Source organism: Chionomys nivalis, chromosome 18, assembly GCF_950005125.1.
Source record: "Chionomys nivalis chromosome 18, mChiNiv1.1, whole genome shotgun sequence".
Lineage (NCBI taxonomy): Eukaryota > Metazoa > Chordata > Mammalia > Rodentia > Cricetidae > Chionomys > Chionomys nivalis.
Genome location: NC_080103.1, coordinates 6,347,434 through 6,365,457, shown reverse-complemented (window position 1 = coordinate 6,365,457; position 18,024 = coordinate 6,347,434). Strand labels below are relative to the sequence as shown.

The 18,024-nt window shown below is 52.9% G+C and overlaps 4 protein-coding genes across 5 annotated transcripts; all 4 read right to left on the bottom strand.

Moving 5' to 3' along the window:
- Nucleotides 1–890: 890 nt before the first annotated feature.
- Nucleotides 891–2,247, bottom strand: S100a6 (S100 calcium binding protein A6). Of its 2 annotated transcripts, none has more exons than XM_057793777.1 (3): nt 2,114–2,247; nt 1,395–1,553; nt 891–1,114 (listed from the first exon to the last, which is right to left on the bottom strand). In XM_057793777.1, the coding sequence occupies exons 2-3, from the start codon at nt 1,530–1,532 to the stop codon at nt 983–985; spliced, it is 270 nt and encodes an 89-aa protein (XP_057649760.1). In that variant the 5' UTR covers nt 1,533–1,553; nt 2,114–2,247; the 3' UTR covers nt 891–982. The 2 variants fall into 2 exon arrangements, with proteins under 2 accessions (XP_057649760.1, XP_057649761.1); XM_057793778.1 differs by having other exon boundaries at nt 2,109–2,232.
- Nucleotides 2,248–3,615: 1,368 nt separating this feature from the next.
- S100a5 (S100 calcium binding protein A5) lies at nt 3,616–5,429 on the bottom strand. The gene is made up of 2 exons (XM_057793823.1): nt 5,292–5,429; nt 3,616–3,756 (listed from the first exon to the last, which is right to left on the bottom strand). The coding sequence occupies exons 1-2, from the start codon at nt 5,427–5,429 to the stop codon at nt 3,616–3,618; spliced, it is 279 nt and encodes a 92-aa protein (XP_057649806.1).
- A 3,425-nt stretch (nt 5,430–8,854) lies between these two features.
- Nucleotides 8,855–11,050, bottom strand: S100a4 (S100 calcium binding protein A4). Its single transcript, XM_057793740.1, has 3 exons — nt 11,038–11,050; nt 9,714–9,869; nt 8,855–9,143 (listed from the first exon to the last, which is right to left on the bottom strand). Exons 2-3 carry the CDS (start codon nt 9,852–9,854, stop codon nt 8,979–8,981), a joined length of 306 nt encoding a protein of 101 aa, XP_057649723.1. The 5' UTR covers nt 9,855–9,869; nt 11,038–11,050; the 3' UTR covers nt 8,855–8,978.
- Nucleotides 11,051–12,271: 1,221 nt separating this feature from the next.
- S100a3 (S100 calcium binding protein A3) lies at nt 12,272–17,468 on the bottom strand. The gene is made up of 4 exons (XM_057793741.1): nt 17,343–17,468; nt 14,945–15,002; nt 13,020–13,165; nt 12,272–12,650 (listed from the first exon to the last, which is right to left on the bottom strand). The coding sequence occupies exons 3-4, from the start codon at nt 13,158–13,160 to the stop codon at nt 12,486–12,488; spliced, it is 306 nt and encodes a 101-aa protein (XP_057649724.1). The 5' UTR covers nt 13,161–13,165; nt 14,945–15,002; nt 17,343–17,468; the 3' UTR covers nt 12,272–12,485.
- Between the last annotated feature and the right edge of the window lie 556 nt (nt 17,469–18,024).

The following is an 18,024-nucleotide window of genomic DNA, read 5'->3' as shown; positions in this document are numbered from 1 at the left end:
GATAAGAAGCGAAACCGTCTATGGTCTCCATATGAAGTCAAGATCTTTTCCCCTCAAGTTTTGGCCAAGATGTTGGTTTCCCAACTTGGATTAGGCCTTGTGGGGAGGAATATCAGCAAATACTGTCTCCGTGACACCCAGACACATCACAGATTTTCCCCCTCCTATGATTTAAGTCTTAATGTACACAGTAGACAATAGCTCTGACAGGGATTGAGGGCTCAGCTGGGTTCCAGGGGAGTGGCCCCATGAGTCATTCTGCAGGGACAGGCTGGGTCAATATTGGAGAAAGGCCTGAAGCTGCATCTGGCATGTCTAAGGACCCCAACTCTGCCCTGTTTGTGAGCACCTCGTGAGTCACACGTCCATGGAGCTGCCAGCTCCTCGGGTCACCACCCAACAAAATGGGCCCAGTAAGTGAAAGTAGGGACAGACTCCTAAAGTGTGCCTCGCCTCCAACTGAAACACAGGCAGTCTGCAGAAAACTCAGTCATCCTGTGTCCTTGGTCACCCCTCCCTCATAGATACCACACAAAGGCACAGTGAAAAGGTGGATTGCCCAGCATCAGGGCCTATCTAGGACTTCCCCACTCACCACACCCAGACCAAAGCATGTCTTCCAGGAGCCGACTGGGAGCATTGTTGCCCTGCTTCTAGTGGTCCCTAACTCCATGTCACTCCCCAGATCCTCTCTTCTGGAAATGACTGAGCCTTTGTTTAAGGTGGCTTTGCCTAGGGGGGGGCCTCCTTTCAGTGCCCATAGAGGCTCCTAGTGAGCTAACAGGCCTTCTCCGGGTAGGTCATTAACTGTGACTCAGCTGGCCCATGGTGAGCCCCCAGCAGCAAGCCAGGAAGCAGCTAGAAATCAGTGGGGAGCCAGAACACATGAGTAGACATAAGAAAAACAAATATTTATTGTACAATTCCCCACCACTGGATTTGAATGAGACAGGCCTCCAGAGGGCATCTCCGCCTTCCCATTTTATTTGAGAGCCTCATTGTAGATCATAGCCAAGGCCCCCAGGAAGGTGACATACTCCTGGAAGTTTACTTCCTGGTCCTTGTTGCGGTCCAGGTCGTCCATCAGTCTTGCGATCTCAGCATCCTGCAGCTTCTAATAAATTAGAAGAAGTCCATGTTCAGTGGTGGGCAGCGCCCTAGACTCCTTACCCTTCCCTGGAAGCCCTTGCTCAGGCAAGTGTTTCTGTTCTTAGTCACCAAGCTTGTGTTTACCTCAACCTACTTCTCCTCAGCCCCTGTTCCTCCCTCAGGGGATAGAACAGCAGGCTGGGAGCATGTAGGCTTCTCTCCAAGGGAAGTAAGACAGGAACTGTGTGCAAAGGCCACTAGCATGGACGGAGGTGAGAGGAGGGACCCGGGCAAGGGTTACTCACAGAGCCGATGGTGAGCTCCTTCTGGATGAGCTCCTTCAGCTCCTTCTTGCTCAAGGTTTGCTTGTCGCCTTCTTTGCCAGAGTACTTGTGGAAGATGGCCACGAGCAGGCCAATGGCCTGATCCAGAGGGCATGCCATAATTGACCACTGGGCTAGAAGCTGTTTGAAATAGGGGCTAGTCAGTACCACTGCTAGCAGACTTCTCTCACCATCCTCTAAGCCGGGTGACTACCTGACTACCTGCCTGAACCAGCTAGCCTCAGGCCAACACAGGTGGCAGCCTAGCGTAACTGGGGCTTAGCGGTGCAAGGGTGGAACCGGCTTTGAGGTGTCTGAACCCTGTCCTCCAGCGCTTCCAGGAGAGCTGAGGAATACGACTGAGCAAAGGAAGGGATGGAAGATGCCCCTGGGCACCTCCTGACAGGGCCACACACTGCGATGACAATGACACACCCAGGACAAACCCTCCCGCACCCCAGAAGAGCAGTGTCGGGGAGCCGCCCCAAAGGGATGCCTTAGCCTCGGGTTTGTCTGGCACAACCCAGCTAGCTGATCCTGGCTTTCCCTGGCTCCCCCAGACTCGACAGACTTAGATCCCAATGCAGACCACCCGCGGAGCCGGTAGTGGCTGACTATGGCCGGAAGTGGCTTGACACCCAGCCCAGGAGCACGCCGACCCTAGAAGGACCTAGGGCTACCCCAGCGAGAGCTCACCGCACCGTAGACAGCGAAAAGCCAAAGGAGTGGCCGAGGGGGATGGACTGTGTCGCGGTCCGGCTGGCCTTATAGCGGCCAGCATCCGGGAGGCGCGACCAAGGAGTGCCGACCCGCCCCGAGCCCCACCCTGCGCCTGAGGCCAGCAGAACACACCCCCAGTCCCCTCAGTTTTCCACGCCTCTGCCCGGACTGGGAGCGGCCTGAGGAAGCCTAGTGACCCTGTTCCAAGAGACCAGCGCAAAACGGAGACTTCGAGTTTTTCTTAATTTCAGTTTGCCCTTCTGGCACGTGACGTGTGACTCTGGCATGTATGCTGGGCTTTCTGCCAGCCAGAGCACAATGCGTCCCTAAAGTTAGCATCAGTGTGAGGGGGAATGGGAACCTCAGTGAGGCTGTCGCCCTCTAGTGACAAGGTCAGCTCCAGGTGAAGGAGGGGACGCAGCCGGTGGTCTGCTAGACTGACTGGCTTTCTCAAAGTCATGAGGACAGTCTAAGGTGGATACCCTAGAGCACTGGTTCTCAACCTTCCTAATGCTGCGACCCTTTAATGCAGTTCCTCATGTTATGGTGACCCCTCAATCATAAAGTTATTTTCGCTGCTGCTTCTTAACTGTAATTTTGCTACTGTTATGAATCGTAATGTAAATATCTGTGTTTTCTGATAGTCTAAGGGGATGTTGTTCAATAGGTTGATCCCACGAGGCAGAATTTTGAGCCAACGTGGGCTCAGAATAAGGGGAGGAACACAGTCAAGGATTTCAGACACCATCCCCCACCAACAATTAATTTCTGTCTAACACTCACTTCCTCTTGCTCACTGCCGGGAATGTCATCCTTAGAGCAGCTTAGGCATTGATGTGCCCACAATGGAGCCAAGCCCAGCGAGCGTGCTTAGCTACTCATCTTAAGTGAAAAGCTTTAGAACCTTTTTTTTCTGAAGACAAGTCTTGAAAAGAGGAAGTTGTGCGAGGTGGGGGATTAGCCTCCTGAAGTCACTTAGTGGGAAGGGTGCTAAGTCCCTGCCTCCCCTTTTACTAGGGCTTGCCTGCGCGGCCTCCCCAAGCCCGACCCGCTGGCTCACCACTGTGCTGCTCTCGCCGACCAGCACAGACCATCACTCTGGCCTCCTCGCTCCCTAAGTGCTTTTTCTCATCACTTCCTCTGCATCTTTGCTGCCTGGGGAAGCATGCGATTGCCTGGGCCAGCTTTGTCATTTGATACTGCGGAACAAAGCCAGGACAAGGACCGCCCGTGGAGTGGGGTGAAAGCCCCCCCAACACACACACACCTAAAGGCCACTTGTGTGTGACCTGAGGCTGAATGGCTCAAAATTTCTGTTCTTCCCTGCCTCCGCCAACGGAAACAAATCACTTCAAGACCAACACATGGAAAGGGGGAAAGGCTTTATTTCTCTACTGGAAGAATCCATCTGTGAGAAAGGGAAGGGCCAGGGTGTCAGAGGGGCAGTTGCGGAAGCTGCAGGTGAGGGTAGGAAGGAGCCCGGTTACTTGTCCTCCAGGAAGAAGTCATTGTAGGCCATGCACAGCGTGGTGAGGAACACCGAGTACTCCTTGAAGTCGATCTCCTGGTCACTGTTCTTGTCCAGGCTCTTCATCAGGTGATCGATGCTGCTCTCCTTCATCTTCTGCAAGGGTCCAGGGGGCAGAGACTGCTCAGCGGCTCGACCCCAACCCACACCCTTACCACAGGACCTGACACCAATGGGGGCATCACCTGAGTGCTGATTCCAAAGGAGGCTGAATGGCTCCCTACCTAGCCTTTGCCCCCGGGACATCCTCCCATCCACAGAAATTAGAATCATAATTCATACCAATACCTACTAAAAACAGCTTGAGTCCTGGCTCCGTAGCCCTGAGCCTCATCCAAGTCCCAGGCTTAGCCTGCCCGTATTGTAAGGCCAAGCTGGGAAAGAACCCCGACATCACTAGATTCTTCTCTGTAGATCAGTACATTGGAGCTGAAAAGCTAGCATGTCCCCAGCCCAGCCTGGCACCAGATGTCCTCTCAGCTTGGTCCCTGAACCCTGGATGCTCTAGTTTAAGACAGAGCCTTAGGGTAGAACAAGGAAATGGAAGTGGGCAGACCCTGCTCTCTCTCCCTTTGCTGCAGTTCCAGGTCTCCCTGGGATACCAGATGTTGATACGCAGGATGCTGGAAACTGCCTCTCTGTAACATGATCCTGGTCCCCAGATTAGGCTCCTCCCCTGGGGCCCTGACCCCCAGTAATTAGCACCTGATGGACCAGCGGCCCTTCCTTCTACCTTCATTAAATCCAGGATAGCTGAGCGGTTTCTGGTATTGAATATGTATATGCCAGGCCAGGCATGGTGGCACTCAGGCAGCAGAGGCAGGTGGGTCTATGAGAGATGGAGGCCAGCCTGGTCAAGAACAGCAGAACGAGTTCCAGGACAACAAAGGCTACACAGAAAAACCTTATCTCAGAAAGAAAAGAAAATGTATATGCCATGGTAATCTTCACATGCCTTGGGGAAGCCACAAATAGGCCTAGGGAATGTGGCACCTGCTTCATTCCTGCCCAGGAACCTTCTCCATAGGGAACAATGGGATTCTGGACTTTATTGTAAAGATACATAGGAGGTTGGTGCGGGGACCTGGCCTGGAATTCCAGCTCAGCCTCAATGGACAAGTTCTCAACGTATTGAAGCTCAGTTACTCTATCTCATAGACCTTCAGATTAGCCAGCCACCACTCCTTTCATGTCCGTGGAATTGGAATCAACGCTCTCTCCTTCATACCCCATGTTCGTAAATTAACCTGTTAGTTGACTTGACAATATCTCTTAGGACCTTGTCTGTGTCAGGCAGATTTGAAATTCGAGAAGGATCCCTATCCTTGAATTGTACACACCAAACCTGGCACCCCACATCTCTCAGAGCCTCAAGATCCCTAACACATGCTATGGAAGCCATGGTCAAATCTCCTCCACCTGATCGCAAAGCCTCGCACAGGCAGTGGTGTGCCCCAGGTTCACTCCTCTGCCTGTTTTCCAGCACAGATGGCTGGAGCCTCGGTAACCAGAGATGCCCACCTCTTCCTCTGCCTCGGCCCTTGCTTAGGCTAGAGTGCCCTGCAGTAGGTGGGCATCCCCTGGACGGGCGCTCAGAACGTGTAGTGGAGCTCATGAGAATGGCCACCTACCTCTGCGAGACTCAACTCTGTCTTGATCAGTTCCTTCAGTTCCTTCCTGCTCAGGGTCAGCTTGCTTCCCTCTCTCCCTGAATATTTATGGAAAGTGGTAACCATGGTGGTCAGGGCCTTCTCAAGAGGAGTCTCCATCACGATGCGCGCTCTGGAGTGGGAGAGGAGACAATCACGGCCCTGGAGAAGCTAGACTTGCTCCAGTCATATCCAAAAGCCCTCTTGCAAACCACCATTGACAGAAGCCCACAGTGAGACCAAACTCCCTCAACAAGAAGATCCCTGTATACACAGATAGCTTGTAATGAGAGCCATGACAAATACTGAGACAGCCGAGGCTGTGAGGGTATCCAGCCCCCAGAGAAGCTGTGGGTTTCCCTGATCAAGAGGTGCTGACCAGAGGGCATAGGGTCAGCCTTTTCAAAGAACTGCTACAGCAGATGAAGGAGTCAGGACTTTTCTCTTCCCCCTGCAGTTTAGACTCTGCCTTTCCAGCCACCATTCCCACCTAGTCACCCTCCCTTCTGAGCCTCTGAGTTGCTAGAGATGAAGGAGTGTCTCACTGTGGTGGAGAGGAGGGCGCAAAAAGAAGTCCAGGGGCCAGAGAGTGGATTGGGGCTGAAAGTGGGAGATAAGATCTCAGCAGGAAGCAGGAGAGAGGTGGCTGGACTTGCCCAGTGACCTGCAGTCCAGTGCCCAGAGAGCTTCCCCCACAGCCTGACAAGGGCAGGGTCGGGCATGAGATATGGCTCCAGAGGTTGGGTGTGAATGATGGCCTCGATTCTGTCAGTAGACAGCTAAAGCTTGTGGGACTTGGACTGAAAAACCACTTCCCCTTTAAGAGGAAAGAAACAGTGCCCACAGAACTGGGGCTTTGAGAACCCTGGGCTGACTAGGAGGGTGGGGAGAAATTGCTGACTTCCACCTCCAAACTCAAGAAGTTTTTGAACTGGACTGAACCCATCATTCCTCTCTTGCCACCCAGAATCTCAGCTCTTCCCACCCCATGGAGGCTCAGTCAGACTACAGTTCAAAGCAAGGGAGGGACTCAGAGCATCTGTAGGAACATCTGACTGAGTCTGGGAGCACAGGCTACTCTCCCACCCTGCCTTCCTCCCTCCTCAGAGTCTCACAAGGTATCTAAGATGACTACTCATAAACTCGTGATCCTCCTGCCTCAGCTTTCTTGCTCCTCGGGTTGGGTTCTCAGCAAATCCTTACAGTCACAGTTCCAAGCACTCTACCCTCCTCCCTGAGCATGCTCCCACTTGCAAGGCCAGGCCTTCCTTCTGGAGGCTTCCACGTCTTGTCGCACTCTCGCTTGCCCAGGCTGGCCCAGCAGAAATAAAGGAGGTCTTCCTGAGGAAGGACTCACCAAGGCGGAGAGAACCCGGAGTGTCTAGGCTGCAGCCACAGCCTCCCTACCAGGGCTCTCGGCTTTTATTCCTAGTCCCCAGTGCCCAGGAGAAGCGAGAGGGCGGGGCCAATGAGAGGGGATCCGAGATGTGAGGAATTCAGAAAAGGTTGAAGGAAATCCTCTCTGGAAATTTTGATTTGCTATTTACAAACAGAGCTGGAGATGGCCCATGAAGTTCACCATGACGTACATATTTTCCATACCAGAATCCATGTTTCCTACTAAACCTCACCATCTAGTGATGCAATGAGCTGAAAAAGCTAAGCTAGGCTCTCCAGAAAAAAAAACAGCAGGAAGTGTGCACCAAACACAGGGTATATCTCCCCATATCCTAGGCTACTTTCCACAGTGAGATCCTCCAGCTCCAACCTATTCCAAGAGCAGAAAGGATCCATCTTGGGAGGGGCAAGTGAAGGAAGGTATTTCCTGCCAAGGACAGTCAGCTAAAACCACTAGCTAACATGAAGTAAGAAATGGGAAATAATCATTGGAGACTCTTGGATTGAAGGACTAAGAATCCAGGGCTGAAGAAGAGGTGCAAAGGAAAGCTCAGGACTGGATTGAGACTGAGAGAGAGGCTCGGGGGTAAGACATAGTCGTGCATGGCATAGGGTTTGAGGTGTGTTTCCTGTATTCTAAGAACAGAATTTGGTTGGGGCACAGCCCTCAGCCGGCTGAAGTCCCACTCTAGCCTGCCTGCGTCCTCCCACTGCCCCCTTTGCCTCCCACCACAGCTGCTACACTGGTGATGCAACTGGGACCTGTCTCCAGGCAACGGAAGTTTCCAAAAGTAGAGAGTGATGCAGGAGGAAGCTCCGGGGAGCACACTCCCATGGAAGATGGGCAAGTTGACTGGGAGTGCAAAAAAAGAGAAGACGGGCTTAGCCTGGACCGAAGTCTCTGTGGTCAAACTCCAAGGGAACATCTGAGTCACCTACCCAGTCCTCTGAGGCTGGAGAGGAAAGCACAGTGTCATGAGCAGGGAAGGCTGAGAAGCAAATCTGCCAGCCTTGGGACAGCTTGTGGGTACCTCTCCCTAAGTGTCACCATTCACCCAGGCCAGGGCTTGGCATCTAATCTCAGTCCCCAGTCTCTGCACTCTGAAGCCATTGGCCTAAGCCTACTCTGAAGGGAAGCAACATTTGCCTCATGTTCTAGCCATGAGGGAGTGAGGAGATGGGGATTTCGGTTTTCTTTATCAGATAATACGGTCAAAATAACATCTCTAAAACTATGGCCACCTCCCCATCAACTCCTTCTCCCTTGCCCTTCTCCAAGCAACATGATTCTTAATAGTAGTAGGTTCTTGTCCCACAGCCCTTTGAGGCAGAGGCAGTTTGTGAGAGAATGACAATTTTAATCAGCCATGGTAGCATACATCTCTAATCCCAGAACTCGGGAGGCTGGCTAGGAGAGTCGGCTACAGGAGTGAGACCTCTTCTCAGAGAGAGAGGGGGGCTGTTATACTACCACAAATGGCCCCTCTATACTGCCCTTCTTCATCCAGTCATGGACAGAGAAGGATCAACCCACTCTTTGAAACCAATGAGCTGGAGTGGGTAGCAGGGCAGGACCTGGACTATAAGTGTCAGGGAAGGATGCCAGTCCACCTCCCCATCATTCTCTGGCCTCTTGACTCCCTCCTTGTGACTCAGGCCCCTTGTCTTCCCTCCAGACTCCAACCAGCAGCAGATGTGACCTTCAATCCGGTCCCAACTTCAATTTGAGCCCAGAGGCAGTTCTGGAGAGAGGAAGGAGGGTGGTGGGCTGGCTAACTTCCCACATCTGGAGACTTTCAAGCCAAGCCTCTGGTGGCTTCTGCCTTAAGGGTTCCCAGAGTTTGTTTTGTTATATGTATGTGCGTGCGCGTGTGTGTGTGTGCGCGCGCGCACACACACACACACATAGACGCGCACACACACACACACATAGACACACACACTTGCATGCACGTGAAGTCAGCCACTCTACCCCTCCCCAACCTTCTCTAATTTTATTCCTACCAAGCTCCAGCTCAACTCCCAGCAGTCCCCACCACCACCCTGTGACATACCCTCCCTCAGCCCCCACCACCACCCTGTGGTGTAGCCTCCCTCAGCCCCCAGCCCACCATCTCAAGTCTCTTTAGCAACTGCTCGTAGTTTCAAAACTCTTTATTAAACTTGCTTAGCATTGTGCGCAGAAGAAGCCAGAGTAAGGCACTATGCTCAGAGCCACCAGGGAAGAGGCCCCCTGGCAGACCACACCCCCACACTCCATCTGAGGAGTCTTCACTTCTTCCGGGGCTGTTTATCTGGGCAGCCTTCAAAGAATTCGTTGCACATCATGGCAATGCAGGAGAGGAAGATGCAGTACTCCTGAAAGTCTATCTCGTTATCCCTGTTGCTGTCCAGGTTGCTCATCAGCTTCTGGAATCCAGCTTCATCTGTCCTTTTCTGGAGGAAGAAGAGGCACAGTTAGAAGCCAACCCCAAGCTAGATCTCTGAGAAGCTTGAGAAAGCCTCCAGGCCCTCCTTGGCAGCTTTGGGGCTAAGCTATGTAGAGGAGGATGCTTCTTGGATAAGCTCTTGGAATCACTGGGAAAGGGTAGGACCACACCTTCCCCATGCCAGTTTTGACTATCTCATTAGCAACAGCTAACGTGAGGTGTTAGGAGGGGAGGACCTGCAGGTATCTGTGGCCTCCATAGTTGCGTCCTCACACACAGAAACTCAGTTTCTGTGGCCAACAGTCCTGATCTAGGCTGGGGCTTCAGACGCTGCTGCCTTAGGCAGTTGTTCTGGTTTTCCTCCACCTCTTCAGTTGTGTTCGTCCTAAGCCTTCTCTCAGCTGAGGGCTAGCGAGAGGGAGATGGTTCGCTGTGGTTCTACCCCAAGCACCCGGAGCAAGCTCTCTGGCCTCCGTCTTCTCACTCTAGAGATACGTGCCAGCTGTAGCTAGGCACCGCGTCAAGACTAGCACCCACCAGAGCCCCATCCTCCTCCTGGGGGACAGGACCCACTCACCCCCAGGAAGCTGGGCAGCTCCCTGGTCAGAAGCTCCTTCAGTTCGGACTTGTTAAGCTTGAACTTATCCCCCTCTTTGCCCGAGTATTTGTGGAAGGTAGACACCATCATGTCCAGGGCCTGTTCCAAGGGGTATGCCATGGTGCCAATTGAGACCTAGGGGCAGGAGACACAAAGGTAGCCTTCTCTGACTCACACCAACAGGGTATCAGGAACTGGCGCTGCACAGCACCCAGGTTATAGACGTATTCTGCCCCCATTTTAAGCATTCCATCCCATCCTACCCGCTGAGAGCACTTCAGGGGACTATCCTCCCTCCCAGGGGACCTACTGATGGAGAGATGGCCGTGTATGCTCTGGGCCCTGAAACATGCACAGTCTATGGCACAAGCTCTCAAGATTTGTGCCATCAACTTTTGGGGGCCTCCCTCGGGCCTGGCCTCAACACAACAGTTTCCATCCCTCATTCAGCTCAACCACAGCACCAGTCTCTGACCATTCTTCTCTCCCTTCAGCACTGGGCGTGGCTGCTGGCTGCCTGCCCAGGGACCTACAGCGGAAAAAAACAGCTGCCTAGTGACCAGCTTAGGGAGGGGTGAGCTGAGGTGGCAAAGGCAGGGGCACAGGGGGAACGGGGGAAAGAGGGTTTTCTTGGCCAGGGGTGCTATAAGTCCATAGGGCACTAATATGAACACAAACACACTCTGAAAATAAAAGCCTACAGGTGGGTGCTGGAGAGGTGGCTTAATGGGGAGAGGTGCTTGGCACCAGGTTTGATGAGCTGAGTTTGATGCCCAGAGCCCACATGGCAGAAGGAGCAGACTGACTCCCACAGTTGCTCTCTGACTTCCACACATGCACCTGGGCATGAGCCCCCATCCCCAACCCTTGCACACATGAACACAAATAAATAACTGTAATTTAAACGTAAAGAAAAAAAGCCTACAGGTCCTTTACTTTGCTTCCTGCACCTGCTTCCTGCACACGCTGACTTGAATGGCCCAGCAAACGCCGGTCAAGGTACCTATCACATCTCCCAAACATGAACAGTGTAGAAATAACACAGGTAAGCCTTGGCAGCTCAGAAACTCCTGAGAGCTCAAATGCCAGCTTCTCTCTCTCTCTCTCTCTCTCTCTCTCTCTCTCTCTCTCTCTCTTGTTTTGTTTTCATTCTTGTGCAACACACACACACACACGCCTACACATCAGAATCTATCATCTGAATCTATTAAAAACATCTGTCTCCCCAGAAACCTCCCTTTCTCCTGTCCCAGCCTCTGCCTCTGCCACCCGCTAACACTGCTATCAGACTAGTACAACTCACCAGACCCGGGGAGAGGAAGTGATGAACAGAGAGGTTTGGGGAGAGCCCAAATGTCTGCCCTATTTATACACGGCCAGGCCCTGCCCATGCAGGGGATGGGGGGAGCACGGATACCGTGCTTCTGCTGTTGGTTGATGTAGTAAATGTCACAGCCCCCTCCACAGCCCAGCCTGGGAGCCAAGTTTCCTGCTCCGCAGCAGGCACAGGCAAGCAGTGAGAGAGCCCCCATGGCACAATAGATCGGAATGGTGTTGATCCCACCCAGTAACCTCAGCTCAGCCAAAGTTTTAGGAAACTTTGAGACAGGGCAACATGGGCATGGGATGTGGGCCACAGGAAAGGGGATGGAGAAGTGATGGGCAAGAGGTGGGAAACTGCCCTGGAAATGTGTGGCCCATGAGGTAGGAGGTGACCCCAGCCAGTGGACAGTCAGTCAGCCCTTCTCTCCAGCCTGAACATCCCTGTCACAGTCAGTAAGACCCAGGGTGAAGACCCAGAAGGGGCCTAGGGACCACCCCGGGTCTGAAGTGGGAAAGATGCCTAGGAGGTCGGGATGGAGTTAGTAGTGAGCTTCACGAGTGGGTAGAAGGTCCAGTGTGGGTGTCAGGGATGATGGGAGCATTCAGGGTTGAACTCTCAACTTGGAGAAGAGAGTTAGAGGAAACTTAGATAAAATGGGGAGTCGGGATTAATCTCTAAGGATGGGTACAAACATGGGGATTGAGCGAGGGTCAGAACGGGGATTTGGGACCTAGGGACTGTGGTTTTAGAGACGGGAACTGACTCAAAGTATCCCCTCCCCCTCCAATAAATACAAAGCCTCCCTCCCTGGCTGGGAGGTCCTAATCCTGTTACTGCTGCTCTCTGGTCTCCTGTCCCCACAGCCACAGCCACACCCTCCTCCCAAAGAGCTCCTGCCCTCCTAAAAAGCCCAAGGCAAGGGCTTCCACCTCAAGACGGGGGACAGAGAGATGGAGACAATGACCCCCCCCCAGTCTCAGCTAATGGGAGCTTGTAACAGCCACACCCGGCCACACCCTCCTATTGAACACAGAGACTTGTGCATTCCTGTGGGGTCTGACACTGCCTTTCTGGGGCCCCTGGCCTTCAGCCTCCTTCTTCCAGTGACAAGGAACATAGAGGAATAAAGATTCCCAACGACCCAGGTCCCAAAGTCCAAGGTGTCCCATCAGAAGAACCAAACCAAGCCAAGCTGACATTTCTTTATTAGGAGCTGAGCAGGCGCCGGCCACAGCAGTCCCAATTGTGCGCACATGACTGAGCCTCCAAAGTGTGAGCACGGATGTTGTCCTTCCACAAAGGGAAGCGCAGGCTGGCTACCCTCGCTACCTTGACATCCCTAGGAAAGCTGCTAAAGCTCCTGAGTAGCCAGGGTTAGCACATCAGGGACAGCAATGGAGCAGACCCTGTCCTTCCAGGATCAGGGGCTACTGGGGGCAGGGGGGCTCGGGGGGGCAGTCCTTGAAGTACTCGTGGCAGTACAGACAGAGGCTGGCAAGCGAGCGCACGTACTCGCTGAAGTCCACCTCACAGTCCTTGTTGGTATCCAGAAGGGTCATGAACTTATTATAGTCACACTCCCGGAACTCACTCTGTGCAAGACAAGAAGGGGTGATCAGAAAGTGAGGAGCATAAGCAAAGTCTACACCACTCCCCTCCAAAGGGTGAGCCTCCCTTACTCCAACCCACACCCTCCTGGGGGCCAACCTCGCCCTGCTTCTCTGCTCCCTTGCTCCTAGCCACGGAGAGCGTTATCCCAGCACAGGAAGAGTGATCGTCACCCTACTTTACATCCTATTTGCTAAGGCTCAGGCAGCCATGTCAGCTCATTTCCCTATGTCCCCTCCCCACAGTTCGGTCTCTCCCTCTTGCTGCCCTATGTTGGTGTTTGACCCCAGGCCGGTCTTTGCAGAGTCCCGGTGGTACCTTCCACTAGGGGGAAGAGGTTTGAGGGTGCTCACCGGGGTCCAAGTGGGCAGCTCCTTCTGCAGCAGCTCCTTGAGCTCCGACTGGCAGATCTTGTGCTTGTCCCCGCAGCGCCCAGCATACTCCTGGAAGGTGCACACAATGGCGGCTACTGCCTGCTCCAGGGGCCGGGTCATCCTCACTGTCACAAGAAAAGGGTGTGACTCACAAGGAGAGCCAGGCCAGGCTTCTCCCTCAGTGTTTCCTGAGAGCTAATTCCAGACCTGTCAGTCTCCACCATACTGAAGTTCCCCTTCCTCTGAGCAGCCCTCCTTGACAACTACACACACACACACACACACGCGCGCGCGTGCGCTCACATGTGCACACATGTGCACATATGCACACGCATGCATGCACACACACACATACACACACACCACACATACACACACACATGCGTGCACATGCACACACATGCACATGAACAGGCACACACACGTGCACACGCACACACACACACACACACACTGATTCACCTCCCCATTGTGTCTGTTGTGGTTTTTCTGGACAGAAGTTTCATTTCCCCAACATCACCATAAGTTCCTCAGGAGCAGAATATTCCACCCCATCACCTGCACCCCTCACTGTGGGTCTCCCTAAGGATTCTGATTCCCTCCAGTCCTTTCTCACCCCAACTTCTGGAAACTGTCTCCCATTGGACACCATTCCACGTGATGCAGCCCCTGGTCCTAGAAGTCTCTGCCCCTTGGGGACCTGGAGTTCCATCCTGTAAGAGCTTACTCAGGAAGCCCTGCCCAGTGCTTCTTTGCCCTAGTGAGGCTAATGCCAGCAGGGATGTGATCTTAAGGGGATCCCCTACCACCTCGCTATGCCTCCTTCCCTGACCCAAAGAAGCTGCAACTGGGAACCCTCATCCTCTGCTCACTCTGCAGGCCTGGGTGAACTGTTTCTCTCTGGGCCTCGATTGTCTTTTCCTGTAAAGTAGGTGAATTCAGCCTTACAGGACTAGTCAGAAACGTGGACCGGGGGTCTCTGCAGAGTCCATCTGCTCATAGGCTATTCGGCTATGATATGCCCTATCCTCTTGCCATCCTCCCTTCCCCTGGTAGGGGTGGGATCTTAAGACAGAAGGCTTTGAGAAGAGTCCTCCCCACTCTGATGAACAGAAACTGCTTCCGAAGAGCACTCCTCCACCCCACTTCTGTTGTCACCCTCCACTGCCCATCCAGCCTAGGCAAACCCTGGGCAGGCAGGAAAGCCATAGAGTTGTTTCCATGTGAGCCCATGACTTATTCTTGACTCCCCCAGGGGACTGGAGTCCTGCAACACAGGGAAGCCAGAGCCAAGACTTCTTGGGGAGTTCCCTCTGCAGGGAGCAAATGGTCCCCAAGGAGGTAGAGGGGTGGGAGCTGAAGTGGCAAGCATTGCTGGGGTCTACTTCTTTGTGACAGCCCAGGACTGAAACAAGGAACCACGTTCCCAAGAGAGGAAAGGGCCATGGTCCCAGGAGCTCAGCACCTCAGAGACCTTCTGAGCTTCCCCAGCCTGCCTGGCGCCACCTCTGTTGCTATTTCAGAAGCTTAGGGCTTGAAGACTCACAGGAATCCTCTCCTCACCGGCAGTGCTGGCCTGTCCCAACTCATCCCCAAGAATGAAGCAAAGCCGCAAGGAGCTCACTAGAGGCTGCTTCAGAACCGTAGATGCCCACTGTCCCCACATCAGCACGAAACCATTGCTGGGCACACTCCCCAGGCCAGGCCAAACTTCCTAGCAGCCCCTTAGTGTTCAAGGGAACCTCTGAGTCCACCATATCCAACTTCCCTCACCCCGACACCTGCTAACGCAACCTTTCCGCTCCCATACCCGGGCCCTGTATCCAGGAACAGAGCAGCTGTTGAGGGGTTCCTGAGAGACCCCCAACACCCAGCCCAAGGCAGTCCCGAGCAGCCACACTCACCTCTGCTGCTGGCGTTTCAGCTGTGGGAGCGTAACAACTGGGTGTCCCTATTTGTAGCCTGTAGAGATGAAGGGAGCAATTATAGGGACCAAGTAGGTCAACCCTGAAGCTGCCCCCAGGGTCTCCTGCCTTCTTCCCTCAGCAGCCTCTATTACAGGCCCACCGCCCACCTAGCAACGCACACATCAAAGGCCCAATCCGAGTCTCAGACACCACTCCCAACTCATCCCCCCCCCCCCCCGCCCTTCCCCAAATCTGAGAACTGGCAGAAGCTTCCTGGTGGCATCTTCCAGCCACACACATCCCTCTCCTGAGCTCTTGATCATCAAGAGACCCAGAATACAAAATGGGAACACACCTGATTTTCTTAGGCCAGACATCCAGAGCCCCTGTACACTTACAGGTGAGACATCTAAGGACATGGGCACCCTCTGGCCCAGCCTCCAGATCACTGAACGTTTGGTGGCCTTTGGCTGTAAATTGCCTGTTCCACTGGAGGAAATTGTTGTGAGGTATTTTTGAGACCCGGGAGGAAGGGTACTCCTCCTAGGGAGCCTCCAGCCGGCAGGGCTTGGACTTTCTTGTCTCTCGACTCCCAGTGATGTGGACGAATGTGGGCCACAGAATCATGTGGGAGCTGGCGTGTCCCCAGCTCCTGAGGAAGCTGCATTCCTAGTCTGTGCTCTGCGCAGCATTGGGGCAGTTTTCCCAGCAGTTCTGGGGGTAGAGCATTCATTTGTTCTTTAGCTGAAGAGTATTGCCCCTTGGACGGATGGTGGTGGCGCACACCTTTAATCCCAGCACTCGGGAGGCAGAGGTAGGTGGATCTCTGTGAGTTCGAGGCCAGCCTGGTCTACAGCGCGAGTTTCAGGACAGGCTCCCAGACTATAAGAAACCCTGTCTTGAATTCCCCCCCCAAAAGAGTATTGCCCCTTGGGGTTCAGCATCACCTCTCTACTTGTGTCCCCTCCTCTGTGAGCAAGTACTCTTAACATTTGAGCCATCTCTCCAGATACAAGAGGGCGTTTTGTTTTGTTTTGTTTTATGAGACAGAGTCTTTTTACATAGCCCTGGCTATCCTAAAGCTACTGTGTAGAACAGGCTGGCTCAAACTCACAGAGATCCGCCTGTCTCTGCCTCCTGAGTGCTGGCATCAAAGGCGTGTGACACCATGTCTGCTCTAGGTTTTTTCTTAATGCCTTTCAGTCCTTTCATGTTTGAAAAAGATGATTTTAACTCTGTCCAGCATTTCCTGCCATTCTTAGCTGACACAGGCAGAAACCACCATTTCCCAGACACGGAAATCCTGTTTTTTTGCTTCTCTGTTCTCTTCCTACCCATAATCTTCCCTGTTTCACAGAGAGAAAATCCAACACCCAGAAGAGTATGGGAAGGAGAAAAGGAGCCTGGCTTCCTAGCCAGTGACAAAGCCCTCATGCCTATACGGCCAGTCTGAGAGCCCTTGACCTCATCATAGGCCCAGCACCCGGTTTTGCTGGGCCACCACGTCCTCCTGGAGGTTGCCCGCCATGCAGGTAAGGGGAGTGGAGTGAGCAACTGCGCAGAAGGAAGAACTGTGTTTAATCGTGTTTTATTGGCAAGAAGTTATGAGGAGTTTAGGGAAGAGGACAGGGATGGTCACACCGCAGCAGAAGGAGGGGACAGAGTGGACCAGCAATTAATTTGCTTCTAGGTCAATGACTTATTCCTACCTGCTACCAGCCACCTTACGTTGTCACCTCTCCTCTTGGGATCTGGTTTTCTTCACTGATAAAAATAAAAACAGTAACCATCTCATAGAGTTGTTGTGGGGTTTGAGCCAGCATAGCAAGGCTCATGGAATAAATGCTACTAAAATATCATATGGGCTTAGTAAATATTAACGCGGAGAGGCAGTGACTGGCCCAGGGTCATATTACTAGTGGGTGGCAGGTTCACTGTGCATACAAGTAATTAGAGCGCTGATACGAGGCATCCGGAATATAACATAAACAAACAGGCACAGTTCCTCTCAAGGGAGATGACAACCTAGTGCGAAAAACAAACAATAACAAATCAATGTTTGGTAAGATGGAAGAGTCCCGCAGCCTAGCTTCTGAGTCCCCTTTCTTATCCAACAGCCCTTCATGTTCTGGGCACAGTCACTGGTCCTAGGAACACTGCATCTGTGTCCACGGGACTGGGCGGGAGCACTGAGAGAAGCCAAGAGACTTGTTTTGGTAGAGATGTGGGATTGGCGAACGAACAAGGAAAAAACACTTAATTGGGCCTTCACTCAAACCCCGCCCCTCCACTCAAAACCCCACCCCTCCTCATCAGCTGACTTTAGCTTGTTTGTCCCTCACCTTGTTAGAGATTTAGTTTTCTTACCTCCAAAGAGGGTTTGGAAGGTTCTTACCCTGAGAATCCAAAGTGTTGGCTTAGATGGTGGAACATGTCTTTCAGCCCAGTGCTTGAACGGCAGAGGCAAGCCGATGTCGGTGAGCCCAAGCCCAGCCTAGTGTACACAGCAAGTTTCAGGCCAGTAACGGCTACACAGTGAGACCTTATTTTAAAAAAAAAAAAAAAAAAAAAAAAAAAAAAAAAAAAAAAGAAGAAGAAGAAGGAGGAGGAGGAGGGGAAGGAGGGAAGGAAGAAGGAAAAAAGGACATTTCGAAACGTGTTACTAGTTGTTACTGAGGCGATGCGAAAGCTCTGCCCCCCCCCAAGTCTAACTCAACAGAAACACCCTGAGTTCCCTTGATGGAGGGAGTAGGGACCGGTCTTTCCCTACCAGACCATCTTATTCAGCTTCTGCCTTCACAAAGAAGGAGGTCAGGACTCTAAATTCTCCTCCCTTGGTTCCCAAAACCCCTTCCTAAAGTGCATGGAATCTTCCTGCCCTACTGGAAGTTTTCCAGCATCTACCCAGAACCCCTTTTCTGCAGTAAACCCCAGTGCTCAGCAGTGGACCCCAGTCCCAGGGCCTGGACTAGAACCACCCTCCTTCCTTCCTACTCTCTCCTGTCCACATGCTCCATCCCCTCCCTCTGGCTGAACCTTGTACCAGGGCTCATCACCTTACATAGCTCCCCCAGGAC